Source organism: Drosophila bipectinata, chromosome 3R (assembly GCF_030179905.1).
Source record: "Drosophila bipectinata strain 14024-0381.07 chromosome 3R, DbipHiC1v2, whole genome shotgun sequence".
Classification (NCBI taxonomy): domain Eukaryota; kingdom Metazoa; phylum Arthropoda; class Insecta; order Diptera; family Drosophilidae; genus Drosophila; species Drosophila bipectinata.
Window position 1 is genome coordinate 22,819,203 of NC_091739.1, and position 25,510 is coordinate 22,844,712.

The 25,510-nt window shown below is 44.9% G+C and overlaps 1 protein-coding gene across 1 annotated transcript; it reads right to left on the reverse strand.

The window, feature by feature from the left end:
• Positions 1 to 319: 319 nt before the first annotated feature.
• On the reverse strand, positions 320 to 25,269 carry nyo (nyobe). Its single transcript, XM_017237359.2, has 9 exons — positions 24,657 to 25,269; positions 18,394 to 18,496; positions 8,587 to 8,977; positions 7,397 to 7,557; positions 6,471 to 6,672; positions 5,824 to 6,075; positions 4,811 to 5,754; positions 4,517 to 4,729; positions 320 to 1,376 (listed from the first exon to the last, which is right to left on the reverse strand). The coding sequence occupies exons 3-9, from the start codon at positions 8,970 to 8,972 to the stop codon at positions 1,102 to 1,104; spliced, it is 2,433 nt and encodes an 810-aa protein (XP_017092848.2). The 5' UTR covers positions 8,973 to 8,977; positions 18,394 to 18,496; positions 24,657 to 25,269; the 3' UTR covers positions 320 to 1,101.
• Positions 25,270 to 25,510: the final 241 nt, after the last annotated feature.

Here is a 25,510-nt window from a genome sequence, read left to right on the forward strand (position 1 = left end):
TTTGCTTTGACAAACATCAATTTAGCTAAATGGTTGCCTTGGTTTCATCGCTCAAATGTTAATTGGAAAAGGTCTTGGCCATGGCAAATTAAATTAATGATTAAACATTGGGTGTAAGTTAATTAATTTAGTGTTTGGGGCACCTAAATCCCTTCATTAAGAAAATCTTAGCTGGGTAACCCCTTTCTATCTCCTTGTTAACCCAATAAAAGATTAAACTTTATTTATTTTTAGACATTTATTTTTAAGATATGTTTCTTTAGACATAAGGTTTATTGCATTACTTAATCAGTACAATTCGTTTATAAAGATTCTTTATTTTATTAAATGTTTCATCTCCTTTTCCTCGCGATTAAACTAAGTGTCTGACACTTGAGACCCCCTCTGTTCAAGGGGGACAAGTCGAAGCTCTTAAAAATTAGCACCGCCTTTCGTTTCGGTTAATAAATATTCTGAAGTAAAATTAGAAAATAAATAGTTAAAGTAGTAGTTGGGGTGTGGGTAGAGGCCTCAGTGAATTTAGAAATGCCGCCTTGCACAAAAGCCTGGCGCAAAACATTTTGATACAAAATTATTTGGCAAACTTTGTGGGGAAAATGTCAGCAGCTCAATAGGTATTAATAAATAGTGTAATAGTTATAAATGCAGTTCGCTCGAGTCTAGACTTAGACATAAGGACATGAATCAGATTTCTTACTAAACATACAATTAGCCTAACCTTTGCTATAGAGATTGGAGAAACCTGTAGCTTTAATCTAATTCGAATTTGGACAGGAAAACTTTTCAATTTTTCTTGGCAATGTGCCGATTTAAAATGTTGGAAACCACTGGATTTCCAAGCCATTTAAAAGCGCGCATTATTCATCGTATCGTTAAAAAAAAGGTCGCAACTAATTCTTTCAAAACATTAAGTGTAAAGTTAATTTAAGGCTTAGTCTAGGCTTGAATTAATCTAGGTTTTCCAATGATTTGCATGTGTCGCTGCTAGGCGAATATTTTCTATTCAAGTCTCATCGAATCTTTTGAAGCTTTCGAGGCATATTGCGTTTATTCCCAGCTAAGTGTTCCCAGCAAGGTGCGTGAGCCACCCAGGTCTCCTCCCTAGAACTGCTGTCCGTAGCGTCCATTGATTCCGCTGTCGTAGAGCTTGCTCAGGGTGTCCTTGGCGCTGCCGCCGTATGACGCTCCCGACGAGGAGGCTGCGGAGGATGGCGGCGGGGGGCCGTACAGCATGGTGGGCGCTCCATAGGTGATGGTGGGCGTGGGCTCGTGCTGGTACAGGTAACGCTCCTTGCGGGTGCGGCGCTGCACTGTTTTCCAGATGCCAAAGATACTCAGCTGGGCCAGCAGGAACAGTCCTCCAGCCATGATAAGTCCTGGAAGAGCACAAGATAATTCTGGTTAGTATACGCAAATAAAACTTCCATATAAGAAACTGAAATTTTAACTTTCTAGGGCTTAGAACAGGTTGAACGAGATCGTTTCTAGCCTAAGCTGGTGTTTTCTCCCCCTGAGAGAAATGTACTTGAACCATTTGAAAAGGGAAGTCGGCCTCTTATCGCCATAAATCAAGGGGATTATCTCGAGAAGCCGATCTAGTTCGAAGAGATTCAATGGAAACTGGTTGGTGGACTGGAGCCAACGAAAGCAAACGAATCCGGAGGCAGATAAGATCTCCGCTTCAATCAGCGGAGAACAAGGAAGCGGCAGTGGCAACAGAATAAGTAGAGCTAGAAGTGACCTCAGATCGGTTTAGTTATCAAAGAAAACAAAAGTGGGCGCCACTTGACCCACTTCGGAGTGAACTGAAACGAACTGGTGCGGTGGAAAGAGCACGGAGGAAAGAAATAGCTCCAAGGCAGTCGTAAACGAGGCAACGTCCCAACGTCCAGCGAACGACCGACCAAGTGACCAACTTTGACAGCAACAAGTTGAAGATAAACAAAAACAATGAGAAATAAAACAGCGACAATTTAATGCATGAGTTGCATATTTCGGCACGGACTCACTTTCTTTACCCTAGACATCGCATGTTGCAGCCGTTCCTCGTTGCTCCGCGTTGGGTTCTTAAAAGTGCAACATGCCACATAAATAAGCCCAGACCGGCAGCGACCGAGGCAGCAGCAGCAGCAGCGGCGGCCAGTGGAGGAAATTCGAAATGCCAATGCCGGTAGAAATCGGGTGAAAGTGCCGCCAAAGTTGAAGTCAAAGTCAAAGTCGAGTGCAGCTCGCATGCGTTGTTGCTTGTGTTGCTATTGCTGTTGCTGTTGTCTGTGTCCAGTTCACGAAATCAGAATTTAAGAGCATCACCGGCAACAGCAACAACAATTGCAACTTCAACTGCAACAGCAACAGAAACAACTACGACGACGACATGCCAGATGACTATCAGAGATTACTTCGTAACAATGTTACTGTTGTTGCTGTTGCCGCACATCAAATGACCATAAAAAGTAAGCTGAACCGAGTAAGCCAAAAAAATACAAATCAACAAACAAACCAGCCACAACAGAAGGAGCAGCAACGTCGTCATCGCCATCATCATTATCATCATCATCTTGTGCCCTGGTCATGACTTGAATGAGTTTCAATAACAAAGTGCACGCACTTGAGACTTTTATTTATGTATCCGAGTCTCTGGCCCAAACCAACAAAAGCTGAGCCACCAGAACAAACCATTACAATAACAGTAACAAAAGGGGAAACAACGAAAATATACAAAATTATAACAATTACCGTAAACGGTCGGTGGGGCCAGCGAGTTGGAGGAGTGGGAGTGACCCAACTGGGGCGCCCACAAAATGGTAAATAATTTGATGAAAACCGACTCAGAACAATGAGTAAGGAAAACGGCTCGAAGGCCCTGGGAAAAGCTAACGGGATGAAGGAAAAAGTAAAACTACTCAGCGAAAGTGATGTGAATTAAAGACTAGGAATATAAAATTCTAAAAGAATAAAATAAATTTCTTTAAAGCTCATTATTCTTTTTTCAAGAACAACAGAACGAAGATGGCCCATAAACTTCTTAATGAGTATTGATTCAAAATTACTTAAGCAATAAAAACTGGCATTTAAACTTTACTGCAGAACTTAAAAACCTGTTAACTGGTACATAGTCTGAAGAAATAATTAATTTCAATAAAAAAAATCAATCCAACTACTTTATAAAGCTGCAACTACAAATGTTGCAGCAGTCGATAGGAAATGGGTTAATAAACATTAATAACACCACAGAGATAATGTAGACAGAGCTACGTTCTAATTAATAAATTGTAGCCTATTCATTTCTTCGTGGAATGCAGTTTTTTTCGCTGTTCTTAAGTAAAGAAAGAGAATTGAAAATTATCTCTAATTTGGTAGCAGACGTCGAGAACCACTAGTGAGTAATGGAAAAATTCTTGAAAGCGAAATGATTGATCTGCATTTAAGAAGAAAACTTCCTAGTGATTCTTTTCAAAGTAATATCAGAAATTAAAGCTCGCTGCTGATGGGCCAGAAATGCCGTAAAGTGGCCATTAAAATGATTGGAATAATGGAGCAGATTCATTTATAAATAAATATCGACGAAGAATGTAAAATGCTCATAAACTTTGACAAATTACAGGGTGTTGAGTCAACTCGCCGCCAGATGGCGTTAAATTGCTGTTCTGCATGCCACAGCTAAGCTTCGCTTCAAAGTTGAGAGCTGCAAGGTGGTAGCTCGGATGCACACGCATCAAAGCTCACCTGCTTACAACCAGATCACCTGGTCGCCCCGCTTGCCACACAATGTGTGTGGCAAATGAGCTTAAGCACAAGTAGAAACCGCTGCTCTAATTGCAGGCAATGTTGTGATCTGCCTTGAAATGCAGCGCGTAATTACCACAAAAATGTACGTTGTGCCGATGGCTGGACATGGCTGTGGTGGTCTTCTGAGCCGGGATTTAAGGCTGGAACTGAAACTAATGCTCGCTGCTGTCTAACGAGCTGTCAATTTAACGCTTCAACGCTGGATTCGCCTCAGACGCGGCATGGCAATTGCTCCACAAAGGAATGACACATGGGAGATGGCCAGTTGCAGAGTTGCAGAGTTGGCCATAAGCCAAGTGGCCCGAGAGCCACTGGACGGCCAACTGTGCAGATACTTTTTCGCGCCGCACGAAAATAAGGCGTGCAGAATCCTGCTGCCCAGCTGCAGATGAACCAGTGACCTGGTCGTGAGCCAGCATCATAACTTGTTTAATGCAGCAGTCACACAGAACACGTTCTCGACGGCAGCTGGCAACCGAATAGAATAGAGAGCCTAATTTAAGGCCATGCAATGATGAAAAATTGATTCATTATCAAAATTAGCGAGCCAAGAACAAGCTGAGCATCTCACGATACCCACAGCACACGATGTCGTCCTGCTGCTCCTGCGCTTGTCTATGCAAATCAAGCTACCTTTGATTCGCGCTTGATTGGGCATTTTCACAGAGTCTCAGCAGTCGTAGTCAGAGCTAAAGTCAAAGTCAAAGTCAAAGAATAGGAAACTTACCATAGCCATTAAGGCAAGTGAGCTTGTCCTGGGCAACGCCCGCATAGGCCTTCTCGTGGGGACCGGATCCGCTGTCGCTGTTGCCAGTGGTGCTAGTGCCATCCTCCGACTGGAAGCCGAACTTGTCTGTGATTTGTATGGACTGCATGAGCAGTATGTTATCATCCACAGGGGCCACATCCCGTCGCTGGCGTGTGCTGACCATGAACTCGGCTGGGGGAGATTAGGTGGAGAAGGAAGGAAAGGAGATTCGTTATTTTTAAGTTTGAGAATGAATTAAGGGGGAGGACTTACCACCATCAGTTCCATTCACCACCGAACGCTTCTTGCGGCCATAAGAGACCAGGGACTTGAGCTCTCCCCTGGCGCCATCTTCGCTGTCGCAAATGACTGGCTCACAACGCGGGATGCAGGGCGTCACGAGGGCACGGAACTGGACCACTTCACTGGAGGGGAACTTGAAGGCGTCGAACTGGGAGAGCAGCACCTTGCGGTTGTGCGCCATCTTCTGGATTGTGCCCATGATGTATTGATCGGTGGGGCAGCCATTAGCATCGATCAGCGTTATCTCAGCACTGTCGGATCCGTCCATAGCCACCAGTTCCCTAACAAAGATCTCGTACGGGCTGTTCGGTTCCACGATTTCGAAGCGCAGGGCCAGCGGATCACCGACCTCGGCAATGCGCTTCATGTCGCTGCCATCCCGCGAGGTGATCTTCATTATCACATTGGGCGAGTCAATGGTGATCTCCTCGCTCAGCGAAGACTCAATTTCGCCTGTCACTCCCAAATCAACGTCGTTGAGCACTGTCTTGTTGGTCAAGTCGTATTGACAGGACACAGCCAGGCCCAGATCGGAAGAGGTGACAATCATGTCGTGGTGCTGGATCACAATGTCGTTCATGTACCTGCCGTAGGCGCTCTGGCGAACGTTGCACTCTAAATCGTTGTAGCCCATGCGGAAGTCGAATTCCAGAGAGTTGTTCACGTTCACAGCACAGGATTTGGGAGCTCCCTTGGCGTAGACCTTGCCGTCGAAGAGTTTTGAGGTACGGATCTTGGTAATCATTTCGCCGGATCGGCATTCGATGGAGACATTGTAGCAGGCAGACAGTTCGTAGGTGGCTGCTTCGGGGACATCCAGGTAGGGATCCATCACATCGGTGAGGGTGGCGCGGCTGTGATGCGACAGACGGCAGACCATGTCTCCGGTGTCATTATAGTCGTATGAGTGGCATCTAATCAGGATAATTGAATCAGGGAACTATTCGAAAAAAGAGGGACAGGAATCCCTGGAAATAACATACCTGTATGGGGAGTTAAGGCAGAGATCGCGGCACTCGTCGATGGTGTTGATGTCCTGGTACACCGAATCCACTGTCTTTAGGATCTTACCGGAAATGCGCTTGAACTCACACAGTTTGCTGGGCTCCTCGGCGCAGTTGTTCTCCAGATAGTCGGCTCCATCGTAGGGCTCCACGCTTCCTCCGGCGGATAGAGTGATACGGTCCATGTCGGACAATTCGCACAGACCCGAGTGGCGATAGTAGTTGGCCGATCTGGGCGCGGTAAAAATTTTGAGCGGTAGAAGACGGAAGAGTGAAGTGCGGAAAGCGAGTGTTGTAGAAAGTGGAAGAAAGCAAGCGAAATACAGGATACATTAAGATAGAGTTGTCAGTTTATATGAGACCATGGATAGTAATAAGAGCAAGTTAAGCCGCTCAAGATAATAAAAGATTAGAATAGGATTAAGATATTTGTTTTTTTTTAGAAACCTAGCAAGTCATTTCGGAACTAGTACTTATTCTTAACTAACTACTATCCTATCCTTTGAACAAAGTTCTCAAGAATACTGCTGCCCATGAAACTAGCTTGGCATCATTGGCTACCAGCATTCCCATTTGGGGCTGTAACTCTTTTTTTTAACCATTACTTAACACCTTGGCACACTCACCGGCATGTGAATTCGGTCTCGCCCAGGCAGAGTTCCAGGCAGTCGCGCCGCGACAGAACTGTCTGACTAGATTTGACGTGGTCCGGCAGGCGGTAACCTTGAACGCGATCAATGCACCAGGCCTTGGAGCAAGGACGGACGCCCAAACACGATTTCTGTGCGTAGATGGTGAAAACCGGAAACTGGGAGCGCGAAAGTGAACCTGAAAGTGCATAAAAAAGTGGACATTAGGACAGGCAACAGGAAAACCAGGAAAAGCGGGAAAACGCAACGGTGCTGTGCGTACGCGATGCGTGAATTGAGGATTTTATGCGTTTTGTGCGTTTTACGCACACGCCCCTTCACTGCAAAGTAACAGGCGTCGAGAAACGCAGCACCAGCTGCGGTTGCGAAAAAAAGCTGGAACTGCAGCTAAATCGCCAGCAACCGCAGCAGCGACAACTGCATCGACATTCGAGATTCGACTGGGAAGGCTGCAGAAGGCAGAAATTATGCGTTACTGCCTGGCAGCTCCAATGCCAAAAGCCAGTTTGCAGAATAGGCAAAATCTAGTTTGCCGGGCCTAGACCGCTGGCGCTCGGCCAGCCAGCCAAATCATGCGTAAAAGCAAAAGGCGTGTTTACGTTTTTTTTATTTATTTTTCTTTTTTCATTTTTTTATGTTGTTGTGTTTTTTTGTGGCCTCTGTGGGACACGCGGGTGATTTATGCCCGTTGGCCACGGCAGCATTGGCTTCAACTCTTGCCAACCTGCATGAACTAGAACTCAGTAATTGAGCAAATGAATGAATGAACGACTGAGCTAAGCGAGTCGCCTGAATTATTGAGCTTTCTTTGGCACAAAAAGAAAATCAAGCGCTGTCGTCGCAGCCACAGCCGCAGCAGAAGTCACAGTCGCCGTTTCAGATTCTCACACTTTCTAACTCACCTGGCAATTTATCGGCGGTCGTCTTGAACAGCACACACAAGCCGGTTTCGTAGTTGACGGCGCTGCAGGACTCGTTGCTCTGGCAGGCCTCCAGGCAGTCGGTTAGCATCAGGGTCCCGGGCAGGGTGTCCAGCATTTTCGAGGGGGCCGATAGCACGTAGCTGAAAGTGATCAGAGATAAAATATGATTTATAAATCAGATCTGGTGGCGATAGCTCTGCTTAGGCTCCCTAATGATTTATGATTTCTGTCCGGCAAACGGCTAATGGATTTCTTTGAATCGATGAGCCGATGAAAACGAAAGTGTGCCAGCCCGGCATAGACATTCTGGGGCCATAAGTCTTTATTATAAATATTTTCTAGCGAAACGGAAAACCAAACAAAAGACTCAGGCAACGAACTTGCGGCGGGCGATGACATCGGAAACGAGTCTTGGGATTAGTCACGTTTTAACCAAAGACTGTCACTCCTACGGCCACTAAACATTTGCATATGCTAGTTAGCAGCGTTCCACTGTGGTGGTGCTGTGGTGGTTTTGGTGGTGGTACTGCTGGTGCTGGTGACTCCATTTCTGGGTTCCCACTTGCTGCTGCCACTTCACCGTTATCTCTTCTTTGTTTTTCTCCACTCGGCTCTGCTCTTCTTATGGAAATGTTAATTGGCCAAAATGTCAGTTGCATTTCATTAAAAATGTATGAACCCTAGCCGGCCCATTGTTGTGTCTTTCGGAAATTCAAATTTTAGAAGAAAAGCAAAAGTGAAAATAACAAGCGGCTATAAAATGTAATCAAGTTTCTATAATGCTGGCTATTGCGTAAGTCAAGATGAGTGAAACTTTTCATTGTTTTTTATGAGGTTTTTGAACATGCTGTGGGCCACTATGGAAGTTTAATTAGTTATGAAATTTTTAACAAGGGAAGTCTTTAGTTTAATATTACAAGATTGTTCAATTTGAGTTTAAAGTAATCTAATAGTAAGAAGATTATAATAATAGTAACCGTTGCTAAAATAAACAAAATATATGCTAAAACCAACTTTGCTTTATTTTCTTTCAAGACCTGAAGAATCTTAAAAGCCTCAAGACTTCAGATAGAAGCATCAGAAAGAACATACCAAAGGCTATCTGCATAAACCTATCTTCAGTACCATATCAATTGCGTATCTCGCAACAACCGTTGTTGGTAACTCACCCGGTAATGATCTCGAAGCCAATCATATCTGGATCGCATTCCTCCTCCTGGAGGATGGCTGGGGCCTTGTCCGTCTTGGCCTCTGGTTGTGCCTCGATGGGCGTGGCCAGCGGCTTGGGCAGCTCCACGGCGCCCGCTCCGATGGTGGCTGCCTCCGCCGCCACATGGTCGCTGACGTTGCCGTCCGTGGTGGTGGTGCTGGCAGGCGTGGAGCTAATGCCACTGCTACCGGCTGATGCGGCGGCCAGCGGCGAGGGCGTCACATTGTTGCGCGGAACGGTCTGCTTGACCGGCTTGACAGGACGTTTTGTTTTGCGTGCGGCGCTGGCGGCGTCACTCGCAATTAGGCAGAGCAGCAGCAGAAAGGTGCAGCGGCGTAGAAACATTTTGTCTGCAATTGAAATAAAATGGTTACATACGTGGCATATGGTGGTGTCGGTAAGTGTGGTCTTGGGAGAATCTCCCGAGGAGATGGCTAAATGTTAATTAGGCAGCTAATTTCGCATTACGCGTAATTTATGTAATTCCTGGTGTGCATTTTATTAGTTTGGTGTTAGGTAGGGAGTCTCTGCGGGGGCTTTGCACTTCCAGGAATGGAACAGAACGGAACTTTGTTTCTTCGCTCGGCATTCGATGGTATTTTCTCTCGGTTTTCGTCTCTCGTCTGGCTATGTTCGAGCTTTAATTGCCTGACTTGTTCGCTGTGTGTTTCAGCGTTTAATTAAAGCTACAGCTGCGCTTACAGCGATCTCGGATTTTTCTATTGTGCATACAGCACTAGCATCAGCAGCAGCGGCAGACACAAAATAACAACAACAGAAACAGTTGCAGCCACAATCAGAACAAAAACATTGTTCAGGCCAGGCCTCACTGGGGCGAAGAAGTTTTATGTGTGAAAAACGCCGCCGCCTGGGAAATGTTTAGGAGTGATGAGAGAGAGTCGGGTATCTGGACGTGCCGGGGAGTGGGTGGCATCATGCTGGGGGAAAACCTGGGAGACCCCGGAGACCCAAGAAGCCCCATGGGCCTAGTTTTCACCGAATAAGTGCAGGGAATGCAATGTTCCAGATGCTCAAAGTACATTCCTCAAGCCAGGTGTGATAATTAATAATGTTGGAAAGAAACTTGAACCCTATTTCTTATAACATAGAAAATTTAATAAATCTTCATAATAATGTAGAGGGCAATGTCCAAAAAGAAATAATATTACCAAGTCCATAAAGGCAATGTACTTGGCATTTTTTTAATCATTCTCCGGAATAAACAAATCGTAAAGTTTTTAGAAAAATGTTATAATTTATTATTCGAAACAAATTACTCCTTAAAGAGTCATTGACTTTTCAGAGCCAAGTTTCGTTCGCTTCTCGCTTCTGTCATAACAAGTTGCTAATCCAATTATGTAATCTGACATCAAAACGTGTCAAACAATTAACACGTTATAGCTGACGAATCTAAGATCTACACCACTACATTATATTTTTGTTTGTTTGCGAATAACTGGCTTTCCGTGGTTTCCCGCTACAAGATTCGGCGTGAAAGTGAATTTCGGCTTTATCTCTCATTCATAAAAAACGAAACAATGGCAACAAAAACACACATTTTCGAGAAGGTAAGCATTTAATGCGATTCGGCTGTCGATCCCTGACAAGAGCGTAAAAAATTTCACTACCCGGCAATAAAAAGCCAAGGAAAAGAAAAGCCAGTCTCGAGAGTCGATTCGAGACTCGCGATTCGCACTGAACTGAACTAAGCCGAGCTGAGCCACCTGTGAGATAATCTAAAGTGTGGCTCATTATTTTGCCGGGGAGACAACGAAGAGGATTTAGCGGTTAATAAGCGGCTGCGTGAGAAAAGATTTTTGCGCTCGATGCAGTCATGGATTCTCTGAAGCTTCAGTTTTTTTTTCGGTTTTGCTTTGTTTTGTCTTAAAAGCTTTATGCTGGGCACTTGTTTAATGTTTCGTTAGTTACATAATTAATTATGAGCCGCAAGGAAGAGGCCACAGGTTAGGGTGGGGGCACAGGCGGGTTGCATGCAAAACAAGTGCAACGCCCACACCTACAACCTGCAGTGCCAAGCAGCTGCAACTGCCCCAGCTGGCTCACACATAAATTATGAAAGCCAAACAAGAGGAGAGAAAGAACCGTTAATGTTAATAACATGCTTTAAGATACTGCACTAAAAACAATGTGTGGCCAACCCCTGGCCCCCACCCCATGGTTCTCCGGCCGATCAGAAGATTTCTGTCTGTGCAGCACCACCATTCTTCTGGTCGATTGAACGCCAAAGAAATTCAGAGCTGGAGAAAGAGAAGGCGAACTCATTACGGAACGCTCACTTCCACTTGCAATTAGTGGTATGAATGAATTTATGCTAATTATAGACCTCGACAGCAAACGCAACGCGCTTTTAATAAGCCACAGAGCGACCTAAGGCATCGGGTCGGGCACGGATTTTTCGGGCCTTTTGTTTCAGCTTCATTCTTATCTTCTGGCTCTTCAGATACGCCGTTTTTCTCGGGCCCTTCCTTTTTCCCTTAACTTGGCTTTCTTACTCCGTTCCCCTGTTTTTCGATTCGGTTCAGTTTCACCTGCTAACCCACAAATGTAATGAGCCATTGACCAAAGTGGACAGAAGCCGGGGTAGAATGGCCGAAAAGAAAGATGAACGGTAAATGTGCGTGCGTGTGGCATGTGGTTAGGCCAACGTTCAACATTCAAGATCCAACCTTCAACATTTTAGATGCGGAATCCAAAACGTTCTGTGGTTTCAACCTTCCCGCCACTTAGAATTTCCATGTGAGCGTAACCGAAGAGTCTCCGAAAAAAAAGGCAGCTACATTTTAATTAACTTCTGGTGTAATTTGTGGCTAGCCAAACGTTCTGGCTGGGCCTTTGTTTTCTGTGTTTTCCTGAATTTTGATTCACTGTTTCGGCTGATGTTTTCCCTCTGAGGTTAGATATGTCTATCAATTTCACTAATTGAACGTTAACAAGCCGCCGCAGCCTGGCTGGAAGCGGTTTTCCATCCATCTATCAATCATGTAAACGACTCGGTGCTTCCAATCGGATTCCAATCCGACGAAGCTGGGAGGAGCGGGGCAGTCAGCAGCGATACAAAGTAAGAGAGATACAATTTCGTTAGTTATTAGGTGAGACCGAGCTTCCTCGTATTCATTGACTACGCTCCCATCTCCAATCTTCCTCGCTAATTTTTCTCCCATAAACAAAAGACTCAAGCCACGAACTAAGCATATGTTGCGCGTATGATTGCGGCCTGCCGAGTTTCCATTACAATTCGCTAATGGTTCTACGCTTAGTGAAAACAAAAGATCTTCTCCAGCTCACAGATGAACTCATTTGTCGATGAAAATTTAATTGAAAACGCTTAGATTCATTTCCATTTGATCGCGTTCGGGGGCCTGGATCTTCCGAAGAGGTCAGAACAGAAAAGAGGCTGAATTTAAAATGAAAATTTCTCTAGTTTCGTATGCGGGTTCCCAGGCAGTTGTCTGGGAGTTGGAAAACTATAGCCTTTGGGTAGCCACAAAAAGAATAATATTTCGATACGTTCGATTTGAATTTATGCCAACTAAATGCCAAATGCTAATTGACTTTACGGCTGTAAAAATGGAGCCAACCAAAAAAAAACACTTTCTCAATGGAGGCCAAGGAAGACAAAGCCACAAGGAGTTACTGCTGAGTAACCTGACTCGGGGCTCAGCCGTATAACCTGGCCAACCTGCGCTTCGGCTGAGCATGCATAATAAATATGGCTTTTGTGGAGCGCGGCGGCTGAAAAATGAGTGCTCGCAAGGAGGAAGCAGCGTATTAGCACTGCAACAGCCCGGTCTTGGCGGCGGCATTATCATAAACTAAATATAGCAGCAAATATCAATTTGATTGTGCTGGCCGAGAGCACAAATTGAGACCGGTGCGCACTGTGCACTTCGCAGCACAATGGCGAAACGAGTCTAAGGCCAAAGCCAAAGCTCTTTCTTCGATTCAGACCAAAGACTGGACTCCAGCCCGTAGACCGGAGACCGGCATCGGCATTGTGTTGCAAGTACCGTTGAAGTTTAGCGCATGTCCGGCTGCTGGCCAGTGATAAATTATCACTGTTGGCCGGGCCATTACTTTTCGGAAATGTACGAGGTGAGCGACTGCAGTTGCTCAGCACCTCTCAGTAACCGGCAAACGCCTAAGCAACCCAAAAAACCACCTAACTTATGGCCAGCAATGAAAATGAGAATGAGATCCAGGCTGAGACTGAACCCAAGAATAAGAATGACGATGAGAATGCGCTTTGGCCGATGGGCAGCGGTAACCAGAGATATAAGAAAGACCTCTTCCAGAAGGAAATCTTTGGAGATACCTTTCAGGCTTTTGGGGGCCAAGGCGTTGGCGTTTATTATGCAAATATTTTAGCCTTAACTTGCGGCTGCAAATTAATATTGCTCAGCTCGGAGCTCGGAGCTGGGAGCTGGGGGCTTAGAGTTTGGTGTTAAAGTTGCACGGCTGAACAATGTCGCATTCATTTAACGGCACTTGGCTGATTGTTATTTAAAGTTCAGTTCATAACAATTGTTGTCGAGTGGTGCAGTGGTGCGGTGATGCTTTGTCCGTTTCGCAATTTACTACTTTTGCATAGTTAACAACTTGATTGGTAGCGCTGGGCAGTTGGCAGCAGCCTGACATTGAAATGTAGGCCTTGCCATCATCGATGCCCGCCAATGATTGTCGTCGTTGTTGTGGCCGTAGTTGTGTTGCCTCGGCTAGCTGATGTTGTCGTGGTTGTCTTCTTTGTGGCTGTTGTCATGCTGCATAAGTGGAGGACTGGTTGCTGCTGCTGTTGCATAACTAACAATGTTTAGAGCGCATAAATACATGGCCGTGGCTACAAGAACAGCACAAAACAGCAGAGCGCACCACAAAACAGAAACTCCATCTAACATCTAACATTCAGAGTAACGGAGTCCCGCACAAATGCTCATGACATGCAAAAGAATTTCAGTTATGTTGCGGCCGCCCCATGCGGGGCGTGTTTCCCTGGCCATATCCCCGGCCATTTAGCAATGCAAATTGCGTTGTTTAGTTTATAGATAATGTCATTCAGAATGCTCGCACAACTATCACAAAAATGTTTAAAGAACTCGGCTACAGATACAGAACAAGTTCGCTGCCAAAGTCACTTATTTCTGCTGCTCGATAAATGCCCCATGATAAGGCCAAAGAAGGACAGTTGACTTGGACGAGATGTTCGCTACTGCAGAGACCATTACTCCGGTCCAAGAATGCAGATTTTGATGACTGGATAGCATCCACTTAGGCTTCGAATAGTCAAAGTGTCCTTGACCTTTTCGGTTCTCATAATTCTGTAATAATTTATTAAACACTTCCTTGCAGAGAAGCGCCATAAACCTGGCTCTTAGAAATCCATAAAGAAAAGACAAACATCTCCAGTTACAACTTAATCTTCATCATAGGAGATGCTGTCAGACATGCTGAAGACACTTTATGGTCATAAGCCAGGCAATTAACACTTGACATTCTTTTCACTTTTTGTCGGCCGTTGATATGCTTTAGGCCCCATATATACACTTGTACAGGTGGCGAGTTGAGGGAAGGTTGCAGGGGAACGGGAACTAATCGCCTCGTAAAAACACATTTTATTTGAACTACGTGACAAGCAGAACTTTATGAAGGGACTGGAGAATAGAGAGTTCTCTGGGACGTGCGGCCAGGCACTTTTCGCTTTCTAGCAGCCTACATTCTCGATCTCGACTTGGCCATTCTTTGTTGACAAATGCCACTTCCACCGCTCATCGCTCACCTCTCACCGCTCACTGTCCGGCCCATTGTCCGATGGCATCAAATTCTACTTGAGCGCTAATTCGAGTCAATAAAAAAGCGTTTAATGGCAAACAATAATGAATGCTAGTTGCTCGCTCGGCCGGCTATTAGAAATTCTAGCAAACTGGCTCAAAGAAGCTCGGCAGTGAAAGAAAGCCGGCCAGACGTAAATTAAATGTAAACTGTTGTAGAGGCAAAAAAGAAAAAAAAAAACCAAACCAAGAACCAAAAGAGCATAGTTTTGAAAACCTAATAGTTGGAAATAGTTGCCGGCACGTGTTTTGCTTGCATTTCTCTTTGGGAAATTCTCGGCGGTCGTTCGAGTAAAAGTTAAAATTCATAAAAAGCCGGGCAACCCGAAAACCGCTGACAGCCAAACATAAATCCCGACAAAGCCAAAAAGCTGAGCCCGAAAAAGGAAACGGCTATGAAAAGAGGAAAAACAACAGCCCCACAACGGTCGTAAAAAAATCTAAACAAATTGAAAAGCGCACGCCAAAGTCGCATCATCATCATCATCGGGACCAGACCAGAGTGGCGGAGATGTGGAAAACTGGACTTGGAAATCAGGTCGGTCGGCGGTCGGGCCGCCTCCCACAGCCGGATGATTTATGCCCAGCTAACTGTTCTGCCTGGACCAAAAACCCCACCCACAAATGCCACCATCAACCCACTATGCCCCGGCACCCCAAATTGTTGTTTGTTGTATGTTGCATGTTGTGTGTGTGTGTGGTTCTGTGTGCGTTGCAAATTTACGACTCAATCAAATGCAAATTGCAAGAATTCTTGAGCGAGCTTCTCTTTGTGGGGGCCACCTGCTAGCTGCTATCTGGTGGCTGTTTCTAACATTTCCACCGCTGACCCAGTTTGAGGAAAACGGTTATAAATTGCGTGAAAATGCATTACGCAAGTACAAAAGGCTGTGAATGATGGCAACATCATCATCCACATCCATAGTCACAGTTCCAACAACAATGTGAATTGGCCGCTCTAGTTTTGCTGGCTAATTTATGCAACATTTGTTCACTTGGCAGGTGGAAGCTGTCGGCGCACGTAACTGTCAACATGGCGCAAACTAACTGTAAACTGCATATGCCAGGCAACCGCCACCACCACCACCACCACCACCACCACCCACTACATAGCTACCGAACCACTGAGCCAGTGAACCACCACGCCACCTTGCCACCGACTGCGCAGCTAATTGTCGACGCTTTTTGCATTTAAGCCAATTTGCGTTCACATTGTTGCCAGTCTGGCTGGTGGAAAACGGCTGCCATCTAAATTTCTTAGCCCGAATACTGGCCAAAGATCTTGGCCATCTCCCTCCATCTCTCCAGCTCCAGCTCTCCATATCGCCGTGTGTGCCTGGGCCGATTAGAATGTGCCATTAACCCATTTGCGAGTGGCAGGCTGGTCGGCGATTCGGCGCAAAGATGCACACAGAATGTGCAATTTAAATGCGCAACGAAACTGGGGACAAATTCAATTAACCCATTAAAGATACCAGAATTGATGACTCAAGAGAAGCAGTTCCGGTTAATACTTTAGATGGGGAGTTCGCCTTCTGCAAGCCATTTCGCTTTTATATCATATTTTTATGGCATAGCTTGTAGCTAACATGAAATGTTTCAGTGGGGAGACTTCTTTTAGCCCTCTTCCCTAGCCTAGCAACTAAAAATCATACTTTTCAATTGCTTTTCCATTCCATCTGTTGAGATTAAAATTCCTTTCCATTCAGCCATTTGTCAACAAGCCAGTGTGTGCACAACAGGTACAGGCGGACCAAAGGATGAATGGCAGGCACTTAAATATGTGGCACTCAAGGGGTTAAAAGCGGCTTACGGCAGCTAAGGCAACAAACAAACAAACATCGGGGAAACAAACAAGTTTGTTGCTCAAACACTGGCCTAAGCAAACAGAAGCAAACGATTTAAGTTTGGGGAGCAAGAAATTCCAGGAGGGGGAGTTCGACTTCGAGATGGAGTTGGAGCTGGAGCTGGAGCTGGAATGGGCTTTGTTTGCTCACCGAATGGATTGACTGATTGATAGACTGACCGAGTGAATGACTGCTGCTACTGCGGCTACCGACTTGCCTTATGATTTGGCCAATGCCGACGCTGCGCTAATTTGTTGGCATCCAGTGGAATTGGCCAAGACAGGAAGACAGCAAAAACCAAAGCCTGAAAACGCCAAAGAATCTGGCAGACAAACGCTGCCGACACTGTCTGCTGGAAAATTCCTGGTAATTCGCTGTTTGATTTATTAGCCATCATTACACACATTCGATGGCCGCTGATGCCTCTCCGCTGCCGGCAATCAGAATCAATATCTCAGCATCTCAGCAGTTGGACTTCCGGTTCAGGTGTTTGCTGTTTGCTGTTCCCCATTCCCCCATTAGCCATTTGCCAAAGGAAGAGAAATCCTTCCTTTGCGCGATAAAAACAAAAGACTATGGACCCATAAATAACCGCCAAAAAGAGAGTCAGTAGCCCAATTGGCCAATATATACGGGTAAATAAAGAGCCATGCTTATATATAGAACGAGTCACATTATATAATTTGCACTCGGGAGATTTATGGGCAAACACAGTTGCCATTTGTGGCTCGCTTCCATTCCCGATGCGTCTTTAAAACGCAATAAATATTAAAGACACTGGCCGGGCTCCTTCCGTCCTCTGCGTGCAGTTTATTCGTGGCCATGGAATTGTATCTGCCGATAGGCAACGCGAAAACGCTGCCAAGAAAGTATCTCAAAAGTAGAACAGACCAACGGCTCGAGCCTAACTGCATGCAACTGAAACTGCAAACTGCAACTGCAACAGCAACAGCCAAAGCTGCAATGCCACGACAGAATCGAGTCTTTGGGCTCCCTCTGTTCTTGGCTAACAATATTCATTGCACAATTATGCCTTGCCTGATTCTTGGACCAGATCTTAATGCTTTATATAGACAGCTAATTTATGCAGTGTCTGCACGTCAGTCAGGTGAAAGATACAACACACACGTATTCCATCTTTGAAGACTGCCATGGGGCACGGTGGGGCTCTGGAAGAGGCACAGATTCAGCCCACGCCAAATTATTTGCTATTTAGCCAAACATCAGCCTAGTTAGCGGAGAGCCAACGAAACTGGGTCGATGATATGCACTGGAATGCACGGTTGCCACTGCCACTGCTACTGCCACAGCAACTGTAACTCAATATGCAGCAACTGCACTGAAACTGACTTCCTGCCTGCGATTCGCCCTAAGAGTAATAAAACATATACCTCACATTAATTGCCACTTAATCTTGATTAGATTATGACCCAGGGTAACTGCGGGATATTTTAAGCAATGCCAACACACTAAATCAGAACACTTCCTATGCTTCTCTGAAAAGTATTCGAATCTCTTTAAGGCCGTCATGTACACCCCAAGGAAGCGAATATATGTTTATGGCCAATCCCCAGTACCACCAAAGACATGCAGCTGGGTTTCTCCTTTAAATATTCAAACATTCCCCAGACTAAATTTCCTAGTTTGTTTTTTACGACTTTGGTTTATCTTCTCACTTAATTCCGAGGAATATTAAAATATTTTCCGCTGTAAAAATACCTGTTAACTTCCGCTAGTTGGCCACTATGCTACAAAAAAAAATTGTTATAATTTCACCAAACACTTTTGAGGGGCAATTTCAATTTCCTGAGAAGACCACATCGTGTTCCCCATGTTCTGGGGAATGCATATATGCATAATTTACATAATTAACTGAAATTGCATTTGGGTATTTGGGTAAGTCATTCTGAAATGTGTCAATGTGTTCCGTTGGTTGCCTGGAAATTCCATTAGCCATGATCCTTTGAGACTCAGTTTTAAGGGAATTGTCATTGTTTTGCTAGGTTTCTGGTCGACTTTGTGCCGCTACACTTTGAACTTGACATAACCTCTTCCCATATTTGATGTGGCACATACCTTAACTGTTTGCTCTCGTGTCTTCCCGCTTCGGTGTAATCGACAATCCTCTCGAATCTGGAATCGGTCTTAGAACTGGTACGGCAGATGGTGTGTGTGCGATCTGTAAGACAAACAAATGCAAATTAGTTAAATATTTGCCTTCTAGCAACAACAATGGGCTCTGGGCCCGGCTCTGGGCCACAAACCCACTTATAGTAAGGCTCTAGCGTGTTATCAACCCGATATACATCTGAGTATCTGCATCTGCATCTGCATGTGCGGCAATTGAGTTTAGTGTGACAACGTTTAATGTGAAAACGAGAACTAAATAAATAATTTTTACCACCGAGACGAGACACAACAGCAGCGATGGCGGCAATGCAAACAATGAGATGCAGCGATAATTTCATTATAAGAGAAAACTTAGGGTGACGGGGAGGATTCAACATGGAAGGGGGGGAGGCTAGGGGCAGAGAGATCGAGAAGATTCAGATACAGATGGATGGGGCATGCGGCGCACAGATGTATCCGTCTTGACGTGGAGCGCTTATCTGGAGTTTGAATCGTTAGCAGGTGACATTGAAGTAATTTACTTGCTGTTGCCAGTTTCCACCGCTACCCACACAATTTATTTGCAACTATTTAAACGAAGAAGAAGGAAGCGAAGCCAAGAAGCAACTGCCAAGAAAGTCGTCGTGGCCAGGCCAAAAAAAAGTATATATATATCGCTTTATGTGTATATAAAAACAGGCAAAGCAAACCAAGGCTGGCAAAGATCTTGGTAAGTAAGTATTATTAGCCAGCCTAGAGTTGAAGTTGAGGCTGAAGTCAAAGTCCCAGCATTCGCAGTCACTCAGAGCACTTCTTTTTATATATTTTTTAGCTGAATTCGAAGCTCTGGTCTCTTCTCCTTTAGCTTCGGCTTCTTGCTTTATTATTGGCTGACAATGTCGTTGTTGTGGCAGTGGTTGTCGTTGTTGCCGGTGTTGCAGCTTTAGATGCAGTTGTTGCTGCTGCATTTCGCATTCCATGCTAGCGAAAGTTGACCTAGTCGACGATCGCGGTTTTTGGTTTTTGTTTTTGTTTCTATCGTTGGAGGTGGCAGGGGATCCACCAAAGTGGAGAGGGTGCTGCACAAATTTGCTTATAAATAACGAAATTAAATATGGCCAAAAGCCAAATAACTCAACTGGCACTGCCGGCTAACAACTGAAACTTTTAACACATTTGCAGCAGCCAATGAACATTGAAATTCGCCAAGTTTCTCTTTGGCATTGGATCTCTTCTTTATTCTGACTACCCAGAGCCCGGCCAAGTCAGTAAGCCAGAAAGCAACTCGAAAACATTTGCACAATCTTAAATTAACTATGCAATGCACGCGCTCGACTCCGATGCTCCTCTAGTTTTCCCTCAGTTGGCCACTTTTTTTTTGGCCACTTTCTTTTGGCAGTTTTAAAATGCAAATTGTCTTGATGATGGAGTGCCGGGCATTCTAATCAACTTGAAGATTTCTGCAAGACAGTTGACTCTTACTTTCGATCTATATCAGGTTGCCAGCCGCCAGCTCCGATCCTCCTCTGACGTCAGCCACCGGAGATTTCCGCTTTCGGGTTGGGGGAGAGGAAGGAAGGTAACAAAAGAAGCAGGCGGAAGCCTCAGACATTGAACTGTAACACTTTCTATTGAGGTCAACCAAAAAAACCAACGAAATAATAATAAAAATGCCATTGAATGGGTGTAGAAGCTGTTGAAAAGCTGTGGCCGGAGAACTCGTGGTTTGTTGGCTCATAAAAGGCGGCCAAGTGGCAGGCCGGCCGACAGCCATGCATGGCTAGTACAATAGAAATTCCCGAAATGCTAGGCACGTTGCACGGCCACCCGCCGCCGACTTCTCTAGATGCTAGAAAAATCCGACAAAAATAAAGACCAACTAAGTCGGAAAATGCAAGCTATTAATGTAATTTTTTTCCTCTCAATTTTGTGACTTCTTTCCACCTATATATATTTTTGAACCGAAACGCAGTCGGTGTCAAAATGTTAACAGCATTCGTTGCCATCCACTGACTCCATGGCCAAGAAGGGGTCTTAGGTCTTAGGTGCGGGGTCGGGAGGTCCGCGGCGCTTTCTTTTGTGCACCCAGCGAAGATTTTTGTCACGATCCTCAGGCTTTTCTGGCTCTTCGGCTTGCGCTTTTAACGTTTATTGGATTATTGTCATTAAATTTTGTTTGGCTTCGCTGAATGAAGCAGCGACAAAGTCTTAAAGGCTTGAAAGCGAAACTCCGACTCAGACGGGAGAAACTCCGCAGTGCACTAAAAAATGAAGGGAAGTCCTCCCCAGCATGAGTCAGAGGTTATCTCTAAAGAGGGGCTACCCGTCTTGAAGTGACCTTGGCATAAGATTGGTTATTGAGTATTTAGGATCTAAATTTTACAGCCAGAATGGGCAGGGAAATGGTTATCTTAAGATATTGAAATCGAGTTTCCTAAAAAAGCTTATTTGCTTTCTGAGGAATGGTAATTCCTAATTAAAATGTAATTTATTTCGTAGGATTAATGCTCAAATTGAATGTTAATAGAAAATGATTTAAATTATGCTATTCAAAAGATTTTATTGAATGATTATTGCCTTATTTGTGGTAATTTTAGCCCGGCCTTGCATTCTCTTGAATGCATCCTGCCAAATGCTTTTACTTTTCTTCCCAGCCATGCCAATTGGCGCTTTTCCTTTTTGGCATTATCATCGCGGCTGGCAGACAAATATGTATGAGCCTAGCATCCACATATCCATCGGCAAGCCAGCTGCCAAATGTCAAAGTTTAAGCAAACTCAAACGCCTTGGCGTTGGCTTCGGCATCGGCATTGGCATTGGCATTGGCATTGCAATGGCGATTGCCATTTGGTCGTGCCAGTTGGGCTGGAGTTGCACCCAAAGCATTTTTTCCTCGTCTGCTTCGTTTTCGCGCATTTAATCGGCGACAATCACAAATCCTTGGAGGTGGGGAAAAGAGGAGGGATGTGGGCGGGGGTTGAGGGATCGGATGTTTTTATTTATGGCCAAGGAAGCCAAACAAGCGAAAGTCAAATTCTTCGGCGATTATTTTCTTGGTAATTTTTCGACTGCTGCTTCTGCCTGACAAAAGTTTGGTGTCATTTTTTCCTTTTAGATTTTGAGCCTGGGATTTTGGATGGGGTGCCTGGGGCGATGGCGATTGTGATGGCATTGGCAACTCCTGCCATTGTCTTCATGGGGTGGCTCAGAGTTCATTGATATTTCGAGTGCAGCCACGTTTTGTGCGAAAAGTGAAACTCCTCTCAATTGTCAATGTCCGATGTCTCTGTCTTGAACTTGGCTCAGATATCTTAGCCCCCAGCTCTTGCCAATGCCAATTGTCGATGGCTGGATGCCGCATCTTGCATCTTGAATCTTGCATGCAGCAGGCGAAAACTTTTTACTTTTCAATTAAATTTCAATTAAAATATTACCGCAGCAAACGGCAACAAAATACTTTCACACAATCGCAAATCATTTCGGGCAGCACTTCTGAACAAATTAGCCAAACTGCATGTCAGCCGGATGAATGGATGGCTAGATAGCTGGCCTGCTGCCTGGGTGGATGGCTGGCTGCCTCGCTGGCTGGATTTCTTCCCATCGCCCAGACATTTGGCAATGAAAGCGAAGTTAGCCAATCAAGTGAGAAACAGGCTCGAATCTCCTCGTGTTGTGCTTTGACGGACAGCCTTAAATTGGGGGACCATCCATGTTATTAGCCATCCGAGCGATAGATGCCAACGATCGCCAGGCGATCGAACCCGGCCGACAAACAGGGCGTATACTTTATGTGTATAATTCACATGATTAAAAAAGCGTCGGCATGGACATAACTATAACTACGTTAAGACGTGGGATAAACTGTACTAATCCATCTCTAGATAGATGATCTTAAGCCAGGGAGGGAAATCCGACGTGTAGAAAGTTGGCCGTTTGCTGGTCAAATGATATCATCAGCCAATTTCCTTCGATAATTTCTCAACCCAATTTCTTGCTGCTTGTGAATAAATTATCGTAAAGCCAATTTAAGATCAGCCGACATTAGCCCCAAAAAGGTGCCGAAAAAACCAAGAAATGCTAAATAAACCCCAAAAACAAAATGCTAAATAATTTAAAACAGAAATCTAAACAGTTATACGCTACTTCCCATCAGCCGACAACATTGTTGGATAAAAATTGCTAATTGCCTGACCAAACAGCACAGCCGGCTAGGCAAAGCTAAGCGTTCGACCGTTGTATCAACTGACCCAAAAGTTGACAATCGCAAATAAACAAAAATGGAAATTTGGCACAGAGTATAAACCAACATAGCCCAAAACTGCTAACCCAAATGAGGCTCTTTTCGGGGGAATCTCAGAACGTACCTCAGCTTGATGGCCCGGAGGGTTGGCGTGGCTCAATCTCAATCTTGAGAGACTCTAATCGAGGGGAGATCGAGCCGCCACGGCAATTGACAATTCTAGCAGCGGTCCATCAATCAATTTTCCTTGATAAACTGAAACGGAAGCGGTTTCTGCTTGACAATCATCGCAATGATCTTTCTCTCTCTGGCTCGCTACATAGAATCCATTTCGCGATTTCGCGATTTCTTTGACGACAACTTGATTAGCCATTGATGACCACTGTCAGCCGCAAAAGTAAATTACAAAACGCTGATGTCCGAGCGGCTAATGGAAGGAAAAAAGCGTATCGAAGAAGGTAGAAATCAAATGCAAACGCGGACTTGTTCTTGTCTTGTCTTGCGACGAATGTCAAATTAAATCTATCAATTTCACAGCAGAATGAGTACGCCCAAATGCGGTGGGTCCCCATAAAGTTTCTTGGCCAGACATTTGAAATTGCTTTGCTGACACCGGGCCCCCTTAAAACCGAGTGAGGGGTGTGGTCAAATGCAGAGTTTCTTCGCTCAAAGGCACAGCTGCTGCTGTTAGTGTTGTGGCATTTGATTTTACTTGGCCGTAATTGCAATGGGAGAACTTTTTGCTGAAGATCCAAAGCCGGAGCAGGGGCTTCTTCTAAGGCTAATCAACGCTAACTGCAACAAACAAGCTGGACAAACAAACGCAAATTGTTTTCCACGGCACGGAAGCCAAAGTCAAGGCAAATATTAAATGCACATGACAAATTGCAAAGCCGAAGGCCTTTAGCCAGGCACGGCCAGTACTCGGGTAGCCAGCTAGCCAGGTACCCTGGTAGCCAAGCGTGTTGGAGATTTTCCTTTATCTTTCGTTTTTTGCCCATTTGGCGGCAATTAAAGCGCACGCTTCGTCTAATCAACGGCGACTGGCAGGCTGCGTAAATGAATAGCTGCCAGGCAGGCAGGCTGTGTTGTAACTGTCATGTCATCATGATGATGCCAACTCCTAGCCAACTCCCAACCAGCTATCACCCTACCCACAAAGCTCAGTCATGGCCAGGGCAATTATTGCGGGCAAATTTAAATACCAAGTCCATGCCCAGATCCGCGAAGGTACAGGTACTGCCTGTTCTGGCTGGCCAAGACAGTAGCTGACATTCAATGGATCATTTCAGCCGGTGGTCTGAGGCTTTGGCTTTGTTTGTTGCTCTCCTGATCATCATCACCACCAATCAGAGTGGCAATCCAGTTCTATTATTTCTTTTGAGAAAAAGCCCTCAGCCCTGCCCTCAGTCGGCTGCGGGTTCTGACAGGTTGCATTGTGGATTTCACACCACATCGGAGGCTTAATTATTTTAATTGCGCGACTTGTGTTCGCTTTTAATTATAGGGCTTACGGATGAACTATAAAAGACACCACATGACAGCGACTTAATGAATCTTTTGCCAATTAATGCAAATGTTATGAGCACCTTAAGAATGGTACTCTGCCTGCATTATTTTTAATTGGGGGAATCCAAGTTTGAAATAGTTTATGTTCCTAATCCTTTAGTGATATATTTTTTAAGCTTTTCATTTATTATGAGAGGTTCTTATAGATGTCACAGACAAAAAAAGGATATTTTAATTTTAGTTTCGAAAATTGGAAAAATTTTTAAATAAAAAAGGTGCTTAAACTTATGTTCTAAGCCCCTTTAAAAAATCCTGTACTCAACAGACTCAAGGTTGTTCCCACACCATAAGTCAACAAAAAGAACAAATTCTTGCGGATCACTATTACGGATTTCTGACTTGTCATTGCATATTTTGTATTATATGAGATGAGAGGGTGCAGGCTTTAGCGCCTGTGTGGTAAAAGTTAATAAACACTCACTTGGCAAGAACAACTTGCAACTGCAACTGTAACTGTTGTGACTCTTCGGCGTCGTGAATGTCAGAAGTGACCGAAAAGTATCCTTTCCTTTCAGATTCAGATTCGGAATGGGAATTCGTATTGTTTTATTTTCTTCTTGGCTCTCGGCTATCGATGCTGAGTCACGCTTCACTTTCGAGATGAGTTTTATTTATGTATGTAAATGATCACTGTTTGCTGATTACACACATTGCACATTGGTTAGGGCTTTGACGATTGCACTTGACTCGGTTGGATATTCCTTGTCAAAATCGCCAAGAGTCTGGATACGGATACGTACTTCCTGGCTGGCGCGCGGTTCTATTCGGTTGAATTGAAATCTTAGTTTTGGATTGTTGATTTTAGGTTTAAATTTAATATTTTATTTTTTGATCGGCAAGTCGAGTTGCGATCGCTGCGAACTTGACCGTCGAGAGTTGACCGAATAACTAAAGTAAACGTCGGGCTAATCAGTCGTTATATAAGTTACTCTCGGAGGAGTTTTCTTCGCTGCCTGGGCTGCTTTGGCTGCTTTTTTAGGTGAGCTCGCTCCGTTTGCGTGCGATCGCCTTGACAATGGCTAGCGTTGTGAGCTGCTGACGAGCACCGAGCGCAAAAGAAAGCCACAAAGCGAGCCGAGCAAAGAAAGCCAAAGAAATGAGCCGCAAACACAAACGGCTCAAAGAAAAGACTCTCGCTCCGAGTTCTTTGCTTTCGTGTTTGAGTGAGTTTCTCCAGGTAAAGAAAAGCGGATCGTCTTCGCCGTGACTTTGTTTGGCTTTGCTTTGCCTGGCATTTCACTCGAGACTGGCTCTTCCTGGCTCGGCCACTCTTTG